At 52.0% G+C, this 12845-nt stretch overlaps 2 protein-coding genes across 22 annotated transcripts in view; one reads left to right on the top strand and one right to left on the bottom strand.

Annotated features, from left to right (window-relative positions):
* LOC118702294 (carcinoembryonic antigen-related cell adhesion molecule 1) overlaps nt 1-12845 on the bottom strand; it is an 813263-nt gene that overhangs the window by 489105 nt on the left and 311313 nt on the right. The gene's annotated exons all lie outside the window — the stretch shown is intronic.
* The window catches only part of GRIK5 (glutamate ionotropic receptor kainate type subunit 5), a 55857-nt gene that overhangs the window by 31380 nt on the left and 11632 nt on the right, over nt 1-12845 (top strand). For 5 of the 6 annotated variants that reach the window (XM_036408124.2, XM_036408122.2, XM_045570960.1 and 2 more), the window contains 3 exons: nt 5794-5910; nt 6074-6183; nt 6666-6839. In XM_036408124.2, coding sequence (XP_036264017.1) covers nt 5794-5910; nt 6074-6183; nt 6666-6839 — 401 coding nt within the window. The remainder of the gene's footprint in view (nt 1-5793; nt 5911-6073; nt 6184-6665; nt 6840-12845) is intronic. The other variant, XM_036408123.2, reaches the window with a different exon arrangement.

Genomic DNA, 12845 nt, shown 5'->3' with positions numbered 1-12845 from the left:
GCAGAGGCTGGCAGGGAGCCCCAGCAAAGCAGAAGCACAGTTTGCCTAGAGCTGGTGTGGAGGGCGGGTTTGGGGTGGGGGGCAGTCACAAGTGGTGTGGTGTGGTGTGGTTGGCTTTTAGGCATTTAGACAGCAACCCTGCCGTTCTACAGGTGGCTCATCATTTGAATTCTTCCTGATTTCATTATATGGATTAATCTACTGTCAGGTGGTCCCCTTGGGGAGGAAGTCTCCTCTAAGAAATAGGTGTCTACTGGGAAATGAGGGGGGAAGAGCAGGAGGTGGAGAGGGTTCTAAAGGCGAGTGGAGCCTGGGAGGAACTTGGAGCATTTAAGCATCTGTCTCCCTGGTGGTGTGGCTCAGTTGGTTGAACATGGTCCCATGCACAGAGAGGTCTTCAGTTTGATTCCCAGTCAGGGCACATGCCCAGGTATTGGGCTCGATCCCTTATAAGGGCTTGTAGGAGGCAACCAATCAATATTACATTCCTCTCTCTCTCTCTCTCTCTCTCTCTCTCTCAAATCAATTAAAAATACTTTAAAAAATAATCTCTCCCCACTTCAGAATGAAATCTATATCTGACCACCTCTCCCTGCCAATACTTAGCATCTCCATGTCCATTGTAATTCACTCCCTGCCGCCCCCTCCCCTCACTTCCATTCTTGCCCCTGTCTATTCTCACGGGGCCAAATCAGGTCAGATCACATCATGCTCTGATGAAATGTCCTGTTACCCTTGAAGTAGAATCCAGACCCCTTACCGTGGCCTTCAAGACCCTGCCTGGCCCTGGTCCCACTGTGTTGCATGTTTCATGCCTCCTATTCTGCCCCAGCCACCCAGCACTGCAAGTCACTTGCCACCTCAGGGTCTGTGCCTGCTGCCCCACAGCCCAGAACTTTCTCCCAGGTCTTTTCATGCCTGGTTACCGTACTTCCTTCCTGTTGGTACCAAGACTTCCCTGCAGTGGGGTGGATGGCAGTCTGGATTGTACTGTCCTGCTTTGTTTTTCTTCATACCATTTGTTGCTACTTGACATTATATGTTAATACTAGAGGCCCAGTGCATGAAATTTGTACACAGGTAGGGTCCCTAGTGGCTGTTGGCTAAGGTCGGTCCTGGACCTCCCTTCCCTGGACTGCCAGATGTTGATATGGCCTTCTTTGTTCTGTGCTGCCCCCTGGTGGTCAGCATACATCATAGCGAGTGATCGAACTCCAGGTAGATGGAACTCCCAAGGGGACACTTTGCATATTAGGCTTTTATAGATAGATAGATAGATAGATAGATAGATAGATAGATAGATAGATAGATTCATCGCTGTATTCCCAAAGCTAGAGTAGCCAGTGGTGGGTGTTCCAAAAGTACATGGGGAGCAGGTAACTGAATGAATGAATAAGCATGGGAAGGTGGGGTGAGATGGCGAGTATCTCAGTCCATTCAGGCTGCTATAGCAAAATACCAACCATAAACTAGGTGGCTTGTGGACTTTTATTTGTTACTGTTGTAGAGGCTGGAAGTGCAAGATCAAGGTGCTGGTGGATTTGGTGTCTGGTGAGGGCTCATAGGCGGTTGTGTCCTCATGTGGCAGAAGGGGTAAGGGAGCCCTCTGGAGCCTCTTTTGTAAGGACACTAATCCCATTCCTGAGGGTTCCACTTCATGCCCTAATCATCTCCCAAAGGCCCCCTCCCAAATACCATCACATTAAGATTTCAACATGAGTTTTGGGGGACACAAACATTTTATCTACAGAGGTGGGGGGGTAGGGCTGCTGAGGTAGGGGCTGGAGGGTGCTGGGTCTCAGGGGGCCGGCTGAGGGGCACATTGGCTGAGACTGTAAGAAGAATGAAGGTCACTACAACGTGTGAGCAGGGGCTGTGTGACTGGGTGGTAGTTCTGGGGTTCTTCGAGCTACCTCGAAGCAGAGAGACGTAATTTGGACAGGGGCAGTGTAGGCAGAGGGAAGCAACTTGATTCCAAAGGTTTGGGATGTGGAATCATGAGAGCTTGAGGATAGATGCAGAGAGCTGGGGCGTCATGAGGGAGAGGAGAGGGTGGAGGAGGATTTGCTCCCTCCTCTCATCACTGGGCTCTCATTTCTGAGCTCCCTGGGAGCAGGGGGGACGCTCACACCTGCACCCTGACCTAAGATGCCCTGAGGGTGGAAGGAGTGGTGAGAGCAGCCGACAGGTGAAGCCCCCTCAGAGCATGAGTGGTTCTGAATTCTGGGGTCAACTAGAGCAGGGTCCTTAACCTTCATCATGCCTTGGTTTCTTTTCTTTTTTTCTTTTTTTAATTTTTTTTATTTCTGAGAGGAAGGGAGAGGAGAGAGAGACAGAAACAACAATGATGAGAGAGAATCATTGATCGGTGCCTCCTGCACATCCCATATGGGCGAGTAAGGGCGGTTTGAGCCCGGAATCAGGCATGTGCCCTGACGGGGAATTGAACCGGGACCTCCCGATTCATAGGTCAACTCTCAACCACTGAGCCACACCAGCCGGGCCTTGGTTTCTTCATCTGTAAAATGGCATCCATGCCCGTCCCTCTGCATGAAGGTTGCTCTGGGACTAAAGAAGACAATCAAGGGAAGGAGAGCCCTGGTTCTCTGGGCCTGGGGTAGATGCTATTAGTGTGAGCTTCTCTCTGGACCTGTGTGAGGTTCCTCAGGCCCAGGAAGGAGAGGTTTCTGTCTAGGAGCCACTGGGAGGTGGCTCTCTCAGGAAGTGTGACATTCGTGGGCTTTCAGCAGAGGAGACAGGAGTCCAGCTGGCCCTTCCTTTGAAGGTTCAGTAGCAGAGGCAGAGACACTAACAGATATCTTCCCAACTGAGCTAAGTGCTGAGACTAAGGGGTGTCTGTGGGGGGGGGGGGCATGGAAGGCAGGCTAGAGGGAGCCCTGGAGGGGTGGATGGGCCAGTCCTGCAGAGCTGAGTGGGGTGTAGGAGTGGCATGCTCACAGGTGCAGAGGCCAGAAAGTAGCTGGCACAGGAGGAGGGGGTGGGAGGGGGGGCATTCAGAGGCCCAGGAATTAGGTGGGGAGCCAGAGCAGCCTTGGTTTGTTCAGAGAGGCTGGACTTGGTCAGAAGCAAGCAGTATGTTGGGAACCTACTCTGTGTAGGCTCTGGGCTGCACCTCTACCCAGATAGGCAAGGAGCTTGTAATGTAGGGAAGACAGTCCATAAACAGGGTCTCCTCCGGTAGTGCTAAGAAGGATGTAAAATAGCATAATGGGCAATGAGAGAGAGGACCATGGGGTGAGGCAAGTATGGCCTGGAGGGGGTTGTGGAGAGGGCCACAGGGGTGAGATATGAGCGAAGCCTCGAATGGTGAGGAAGAGCAGGTGCAGAGGCCTGTGTTGAAGAGGCCGCTGTGGACTGGAGATGAGCAGGAAAGGCCCCGGGGGAGGCCATTGGGCAGATGGGTTTCAGATCATGTAGGGTCTCATGGCCATGGAAGGGTTTGGTTCTAGGTACAGTATGAAGCCACCAATGGATTTTAAGCAGGGCCTCTCCCTTTGGATTGGGAGTTACGAGTGGCAACAGGGAAGCCAGAAAGGCTGATGCTGTTGTCAGGAGAAAGACCGGTGGTCTGGGCCTGGGGGTGGAGGTGGAGAGAAGTGGGCAGATGGAAGGAGTGCCTTGGAAGCAGAGCCGCTGCCCTTGCCACGGGAGGAGACGTGGAGCATGCGGGAAAGAGGAGCAGGCGGCCCAGGCAGGGTTTGGCCAGAGGCCAGGTATCAGGAGTGGGTGAGGAGGCTGGTGAGTGAGCCAGGGATGGAATGGGAAGGAGCCAGAGCCCTGCAGGCCTTGGGAAGTGGGCTCCTGAGCACCTGGCCTGGAGACCCCCGGGTCCTGTGGACCCCTTCTCTGAAATGCCACTGCCTCCTGCTTTCTGAAATGGGTAATCGGCCCCCAGGAGGGCCTTGCCAGGACACAGCTTCCCTGGGTGCATAAAAATAATTGGCTTCCTCTATTAGCTGTGATTATTCTTCTCGACAATTCACATGTTATTCATAAAAGTGGCACAAGAAAGAGGGAATGCTCCTTACTCTCAATAACTAGGGATTCCCAAGGGTATTTTCCGAATCCAGCCGTGTTCTGGGCCTTGCCACACGCCACTGCCTCTGAATTCGGCTTGGGGCTGTGCCACTCCGCTTCCAAGTCATACTGTGGCAGTGCTACCTTCCCTCTCCCTGAGTTAGTTGTGGGCCTGTGCCGTCTCTCTCTCCTCTTGGTTTAGCTTTTGGCTCTGTCATCACATTGTCTGAGAGGCCTGACCCTGCATTTTATTCTGGGCCCACGAGCTCTCTCCTTGACCTTGGTTTTGTTTCCAGCCTGTGCCACCTCTTTCTGTCTGTGGTTATCTTTTGGACCGGTGCCTCTCTCCCCACCTGGCTTCTGCCGGGGCCTGTATTACCTCATGTGCTCTCAGTCTCAGCTCCTGTGGGCTGAGTGCATATCACCCCGGGGCCAGTGGCCCAGGACCTTGACTCTTAGTTCAGCCTCAGAGGGAGATCTCTGCTTGGAGTCATTATGCCTGGAAGGGACATCCTGGGAGCTGGGTCCCAGCCCTCACCTCCATTTTACAGAGGCCCATAGATGTGGAAGCCCCTGCCTGAAGTCACCCAGAGCTCAGGGCAGAGCTGGGGATCCTCGCTCTGCTCCTGGTTCTTCCCAGCCCCCTGCCCTGCTTGGACTGTCATGTATGTACACATGTGTGGGCCACATGTGTGAGTGTGGGTGCTATGCCTCTGGCAATGCCTGCTCTCCTGGGTGTCTCCACTCCTCCCCACACTGTGTACAGAGCGTGCATCTGTCTGCCTGCGTTTGTGTGGGCAGTGCGTCCCTGGTCAGCCCGTGTGGGTATGGCATGGTGAGCTCACAGTGGTGGTGGTGCAGACATGACCATGCACAGTGCTCACATGTGCAAGGTGTGTGTGAGTGCGTGTCTCTGGGGGTGGTGTGAGAAGTGCCAGGTTTTTCCCCAGCCTGTGTCTGCCTACAGCCAAAGGCCAGCTCATGTCCACTTGAGCCAGAGCGAGATAGCCCTTTTTGAGCAGGGATTCCAGGTGTGCCAGCCCCAACCTTCTCTCTGTCTCACCCGGCCCCACCTCCACCATTCCCCATGTCTGACCTGGACTCCAGACTCCGCTCCCCGGAAATCAGGATCTCAGTTGAGCTGTGCACTGGACCTGCTGCTAGTGCCCCTCTCCCCCAGGGGCAGAGAGTAGAGGCCATAGCCCTTGTCTATTCGCTAGTGCCTTTGCCCCTCTGAGACTCAGTTTCCCCATCCACAGAACAGGGCTAGTCGTGGCCCTGAGGGAGCTGGTGGGAGAAGTACATGGGGTGATCTCTATGCAGTGCTGTCTGGCATGGAGCCTGGCACAGAGGAAGCATGTGACAGATGTTGCCTGTTGAACTAAGACAAGAAGCCAAGCCCCTCAGAGGGTCCTGAGTGGGTCGGTGTGCAGGCATCTCAACTCCAATCCCACGTTCTCTCCAGGACCCTGGAGTGGGGTGAGGGTCAGCGGCAGGTTTTATAAAGCAGCATGTTAGTGACGAACTTGACAGGGTGGGAAGGACTGAATGGGGCAGGGCAGCGGGCAGGAAACAAGCTGCAGGAGCTTCTTTCAGCAGACATGGGGGGACGAGGGTCCAGGCTCCTGTCCCGTCCTGCCTCATCTCCTGGCCTCGTTCGGCTTCTAATATTCTCTCTTAGTTGCTCTCTGCGTTTCTCCCTGACTGCCCACCTGTCTCCCTACCCACCCTCTGCCCTGCCCTGCTTCCCCTCAGCAGAAGGCAGACCTGGCTGTGGCTGCATTCACCATCACAGCCGAGCGGGAAAAGGTCATCGACTTCTCCAAACCCTTCATGACCCTGGGGATCAGCATCCTCTACCGAGTGCACATGGTACGGTTCCCATGGAGACCTGGAGGCTGGAGGCTGGAGGCTGGAGGCAGGGGCTGGACCTGGGCAGGGCCAGTTGGGCTCATGGGCTGCTGATGGTGGGGAGCAGGGGCTGGCATTCAGCTCAGATCAGGGTGGCTGGGGGTCTCACTCCCTCTCCCCACAGGGGCGCAAGCCTGGCTACTTCTCCTTCCTGGACCCCTTCTCCCCTGCTGTGTGGCTCTTCATGCTTCTTGCCTACCTGGCCGTCAGCTGCATCCTGTTCCTAGCTGCCAGGTGAGCCCACTGCCCGCTGCCTGGGAAGAGGGAGCAGGGAGGAGGCCTGAGCCGGACCCACGAATTGACCTGCACATTCTGTCCTCTGTCTGCACCATCCTTGGCCTCCACCCGGGGCCTTGGATTCCCTTCTCCCTTCTCCCGTCCTGGCCCTGTCTCTGCATTTCACCCTGTGGCTCTGACTGCTCTGTGGCTCTCTCTTTTCTATCTTTCTGTTTCTCTGCATCTCTCTGTCTGTGTCTCTTTCTACCTCTTCTCTGCGTCTCTCCATTTCGGTGTGTCTCTCTGCCCCCCTCTCAATGTGTTTCTCTTCTCACCTCTTCTTGTGTGTGTCTCTCTTTGTTCATATCTTGGTCTCTTTTCCCTCCGTTTCCTGTCTCTCCCCCATCTCTCCTGATCATGTTGCTCTGTCTCGTTCCTGTTTCTTTTTTCTCCCCCCACCTTTGGCCGCCTTCATCCTCCCCCACCACGTCTCTCTGCAGGCTGAGCCCCTACGAGTGGTATAACCCACACCCATGCCTGCGGGCGCGCCCCCACATCCTAGAGAACCAGTACACGCTGGGCAACAGCCTCTGGTTCCCCGTCGGGGGCTTCATGCAGCAGGGCTCGGAGATCATGCCCCGGGCGCTGTCCACTCGCTGCGTCAGCGGAGTCTGGTGAGAGGCTTTCTGTCTGCCACCTGGGACTGGGAGGGGACACTCTGAGGCCTGGTTGGATCCTTGGTCCCCACTGCCAGCTGTGTGTCAGGGTGGGGTGGGGAGAGTTGAGCCCCAGCTCTGCCATTTACTAACTGTGTGATCTTGTATAGGCCATATTTCCTTTGCATGCCTTAGGCTCCTCATCTGGAAAATGGGGATAAGAATGCTCTTGACTCAGGGTATAAGGATTCAGTGAGGCTATTACAGGAAAGTGCTTCTGCTGACATGAGAGGTCACGATCAGAGTGGTACCAGTACTGTAGCTGTGCTCTGGCGATCACAGAGACAGATCCTTGGGCGAGGACAACCTTCACTATCCTGAGGCCAAGGCCCAAGCAGAGACACGTGGTCCCTCAAGTCCTATGGGGAGCCAGGAACTTGGACAAGCTCTGAGAAGCTACATGTCAGAGAGCAGACATCAACTTATGGTGTCTGGCTCACAGTTTACATTTTTTAAAAATTAATTGGCACCATTTAAACATTGGGCAAACTCACTCACAAATCCAGATTTCTCTTCTAGAAAATTCAGCTCTGGTGGTGCTCAGCTGGCATTTCCACCTGGTGTTGCTGTCTGTTTCTTAGGCCTTGTCCCCTCTCCCTCTCCAGTCAGTCTGGCCTGGCCTCCATAAGCACTTGAGTTTGCTGCCCATCTTCCAAGTAGCACCTGGACTTTGTTGCAGATCATATAACTCTTCTCACCTCCTTCCCCTCATTAGACCCACAGAAAACCGAGGAGAATGCTTAGGAAAGAGAATGTTCTCCTGGCTTGTTAGAAGGCAGACCCAGAGAGAAGGAGTGATTTACTATAGAGCATGCATTTGGCTAGAGGCAGGGCTGGGCAGGGCCAAGCAAGCCCTGGTTCCACTCACACCAGCCAGCCCTTGAGCTGCCTGAGCCCAGCCTGCTCCCTAGACTGCTAGTGACTCCTCCAGGTCAGTCCCAGGCATCAGGCCTTCTCACAGAGTGCCTCTTCCTCACCTCCTGTCAGTCAGAATTCCTGCACAATCACTGGGCCAGGTGAAGAATCAGCCCTTGAGAGGCAGAGGAGCTGAGAATAAACAAGTAAACAGCTGAGACCAGTTTGGCTCAGTGGATAGAGCATTGGCCTGTGGACTGAAAGGTCCCGGGTTCAATTCCAGTCAAGGGCAAGTACCTTGGTTGCAGACACATCCCAAGTAGGGGATGTGCAAGAGGCAGCTGATGGATTCTCATCAATGTTTCTAACTCTCTATCACTCTCTCTTCCCCTGTAAAAAAAAAAAAAAAAGTCAACAAGTAAACAGATACATAAACACAAGGGACGTCGTATTTCATGCCAAGAGTATGTGTCAAAGATATTGTCTAATTCCCAACTTGTTTAATTCAAGAGTAACTGTAATGGTAGCAGGTGTTTCTCTCTCCCAACTAAGAGGGACTAACTGCCACATGGTCTTGTTTGCCATTTCACTGGCTGTGAAACTTTTGAGTACTGATGGCTTTTTCCCAGCCTTTTGGAATTTGCTTCATTTCAAGTCTTCTACTCTGTATCTGTTTCCTAGTGCTCCTGCAAAAATCACAAATGTAATGGCTTAAAGCAACATAAGGTTCTGGAGGTCAGCAGTTTGAAATGGATCTCACTGACTAAAATCAAGGTGTCTACAGGCCAGTTCTTCTGGAGGCTCCGGGGAGAGCCCATCTCCTTGCCTTTTCTAGCGTTTAGGAGCCACCTGCAGGCTTTGGCCCGTGACCCCTGCCTTCATCTTCAAAGCCAGAGCCAACGTCATCAAGTCTCTCTTTCTGTCTCTGACCTCCTCCTTCCGCTGAGATTTCATTGGGCCCGCCTGGCTAATCCAGGGTTATGTCTCCATCTCCAGACCCTTGACTTCATCACATCTGCAAAGACCCATTTACACTGTGAGGGAACATACAAGCTCCAGGGATTGGGGTGTAGACATCTTGCGAGGGGGACTTCCTTCTGCGTACAGTGCACCCCGAGGGAAATTCATTAACACTTTCAGAGTAGTGACGCATGAGATGCACGCACGCTGTGGTAGTGAGGAGCCAAACCCCATGCAGGGAGAGAGCAGTAGAGAGCGGGATGCTCGGCTCGGAGGCCCGTCTGAGGAGGTGACAGGCTGAGCCTTAGAGGCTGAAACAGAGGCTTCCATGTCACAGAGAGAGAGCGCACTCAACAGGCCTGGGGAGGCACGTGTGTGAGGAGGTGACTGAGAGGGCGTGAGACCTCGTCCCACGTCTGGTGGGCAATCAGGGACCTCCTCTTTGCTGTCCATTTTGGCTTCTCCAGCTGGGCAGTCCCTGCTCCTGCCCATCGCTGTCCCCAGGAAGCTCCCGGTCACACCTTCCCTCCCTGGGACCTTTGACCTGGCTCACTCTCATTTCACCCTGAGTCCTCCCACACATTGGCTTGTTCAAAAGATGTTTCAATAGGTAGTTTAGTTATTAATCTTCAAAAGTGACCCGGCCCGATGGTTGGGCAGGCAGGGCCAGTGGTGGGGTGGTCGGCGTGGGTGCCAGTACCCTGTCAGACTTGGCTGCCACCTCAATATAGCGGCAACTGGGCCAGGACCTGCTGCCGGGGCTCCTCGTCACATGTCTGGTGGGGCCACAGCCACCTATGGCCACACCCAAGGGCTGATCAGCATTCAGCAGAGCTCCACCTCGGAAGTCAGTTTCTGAGCTGAATCAGTGGTCAGGCTCTCCTGCGGTCACTCCCAGGACGTGAGTCCTTGGACCTTCCTCTTTCCTATTTCCTCATCAGTCCACGTAGGTAGGCTCCCGGGTGTGTCTTTGGCTGCTCCTGTGCCATTGTCCTCAGCTCCTCCCCGGGTCCAGATGCCTTTTCCTCATGCCCTCTTGGCAAGAAGCCCCCAAACTTCAGCTCTAGCTGTATCTGGATTTCCACCGGGGTCACACAGGACCCTTTATTGATATGTCCAATACCCCCTCTTCGCCATCTTCCTCCTAAAAACCGTTCGCTGATTCCTTCCAGTTTCCATCTGCGTCTCTGGAACCTGTTCATTTCACCCTTGCATCTCACGGGTTTCCTCCCTCCTCATCAGTAATGCCCTGTTTACAACAAATGTTCTCTAACACCCCCTTTCCCCTCCCCTCCCCAATGAATTTCAAGGGTAATCTATCTACCTATATGTGTGATTAACCAAATAAAACGTCCTAATTGTAACACAGAAGGGGAAAGGGGGAAGTGATTTATGAAAAAACAGCCGGCTAGCAGTGTGTAATTGCCTGGGTCAGACGATGCTAGAAGACTGGCTGCAGCAGTCAGGTGCCTACGTGTAATGCGCATGTGTAGTCACAGAAGTGAGGCCATGTAACAGAATTATGTCAACACCTGAGCTGACACTGAAATAGTCGGTGAATGGGTGCGTTTGTACAAATAGAAACGAGAAGGTGGCGGTTTATGGATGCAGCTGGTCCCAGTGTCTTGACTTGGTGACTCAGGTACCACGAGCAGGGCTGTGCTGTCAGGGATGCAATTTCCCAAAATGGTGAGCAGTTCTTGACAAAGTTTCAAATAAAGCAGCACCAAGTTCTTCCTCAATTTAAGTAATAGGTGCATTTCTAGAAATTTCAATTTAACCCTACCCGGTTTGGCTCAGGGGATAGAGCATAGCCTACAAACTGGAAGGTCCCGGGTTCGATTCCAATCAAGGGCACGTGCCTTGGTTGAGGCTCATGTGGGAGGCAACTGGTTGATGTTTCTCTCTCTGTGTCTCTCCCCTTCCCATCCACTCTCTCAAAAAATCAATGGAAAAATATCCTTGAGTGAGGATTTTTTACAAATTTAGAAATCTCAGTTTCTATTGTAACCATGTAAAAATACTTTGGTTTTTATGTACCAAGGAGGTTCTGATAAGCACAGGCTGGGTTTTCCCTGTTGTGGAGACTGGGCTGCATTGTCAGACACCTGGTCTCTGCCACTGACACCAGGGGCCCCCCTCCGTCATTTCGACCACCAGAGTGCTCCACACCTAAACAAGGACCTTCCTCGGAGGGACCACTGCCCTGTGCTTCTGGGGCCATATTACCCACCTCCGCTTGGGTGCCCGATGGCCCCCTTAAGACTCAACTTGTCCAAAACATAGCTCACATCCTTACTCCGAAATCAAACTCCCCTGCTCTGTCTCAGTGAGTGACCCCTTCTCGCCCACTCCCATCCCACCACCAGTCAGCCACGCTGTATTTTCAGGGTCTAATTGGTCCTGGTGTCTGCTGGGCACTAAATAATTTTGTCTTACATGAATGACAACATTGCCCTGTGGGGGTAGGTTTGGAGGGAGTTGAATTCAGAGAGGAGGTATCAGACTGGGTCTGTGTGTGCTGGGTTTTGGTTTTGGTTTGCAGGAGGCTGTATTATTCCTCTCCTATCCTCCTCTCCACCCAAGGTCCCGGTCCCGCACAGTGCTGTGCAAGTGTGCTCAGCAAAGAGCAGCTGTTGTTTTCATTATTATTATTATTAATTTTTAAAGAATAGTTTATTGATTTTTAGAGAGGAAGGAAGAGGGAGAAACACTGATGTGAGAGCGCAACATCGATTTGCTGCCTTCTATAGGGATGGGGGCGTCAAGCCGGCAACCAGGGCATATGCCCTGACCTGGAATCAAACCAGCAACCTAGGCCCAACCAACTAGGCCAGCGCTGTTTTCAATATTATTTGCTGGAGGAGGTGTGGTCTGGGAGACCCTCTCAGGCCTCACAGAGCTGTACCATCTGCTGGAAGCCTGGCCTCTCTCCCAGGTAGTAGGACAGAGAGGGCTAGATAAGAAAGACTGACTGCCCTTGGGTCCCGTAGGCAGGTTAGTGGGCACCTCTTTTCCCGAGTCAGTTCTTAGTCACCAGGACAGTGAGAGCACACACTTGTGCAGATGTAACTCAACAGCCCTGTGAGGAGGGGCCCACAGTTGTACTTACCTCACTGTTGAGTCCCGGCTTACGCAGCTAGGCAGTGATGGAGCCAGATTTGGGGATTTTCCAGAGCTCTATTATTGATTTCTAGTTTCGTTCCATTGTGGTTAGAGAACACTCTCTGTAGGATTTTACTCCTTTGAAATTTATTGAGACTTATTTTGTGGCTTCACATACCATCTTTCCTGGTAGCTATTCTGTGTGCACTTGCATAGAAAGTGCTGTTGGCAGGGCAGTGTTCTGTAAATGGCAGTCAAGGCCAGTAGGCTGATAGCATTATTCAAGCCGTCTGCATCCTTGCTGATTTTCTGTCTACTTGTTCTGGCAGTTATTGAGAGAGGCGTGTTGAAATCTCCACCTGTAATTGTGGAGAAATTGCATCTATTTTTCTTTTTAGTTGTATCAGTTTTTGCTTCATGAATTTTGAAGCTCTCTAAGTAGATGTGTAAGTGTTTAGGATTGTTAGATATAACAATGATGAATTGGTCTCTTTCTCATTATAATGTCCCTGTTTATTCCTGGTAACAATCCTTGTTCTGAAGTTACCTTTAATATTGATATAGCTATGCTTTCTTATGCTTAGTATTTGCACAGTATATCTTTTCCCCATCCTGTCACTTCCAACCTCCCTATGTATTATATTTAGGCCTTGGAGCAGGGATTGGCAAACTTTTTCTTTATCAGGCCAGATACTAAATATTTTAGGCTTTGCTGGCCATGCAGTCTCTATGGTAACTACTCAACTCTGATTACAGCGTGAAAGCAGCCTTAGACAATACACAAATGAGTGAGTATGGCTGTGTTCCAATAAATCTTTATTTATGGACACTGACACTACAATTTGGATTTTATATGTCATGTGTCATGATATATGACCCTTCTTTCGCTGTCTTTTAAATTATTTTAAAATGTGAAAACCATTCTTAGCCTGTGTACCAAAACAGATGGCAAGCCATATTTGGCCTGTGGGCCATAGCTTGCCAACCCCTGATTGAGACCTTTCTTCTAATTGTTGGTATGGTCAGGTTTAAATCTGCCAGCTT

This window comes from Pipistrellus kuhlii, unplaced genomic scaffold (assembly GCF_014108245.1).
Source record: "Pipistrellus kuhlii isolate mPipKuh1 unplaced genomic scaffold, mPipKuh1.p scaffold_m20_p_38, whole genome shotgun sequence".
NCBI lineage: Eukaryota > Metazoa > Chordata > Mammalia > Chiroptera > Vespertilionidae > Pipistrellus > Pipistrellus kuhlii.
This window is presented reverse-complemented; position numbering and strand designations above follow the sequence as displayed.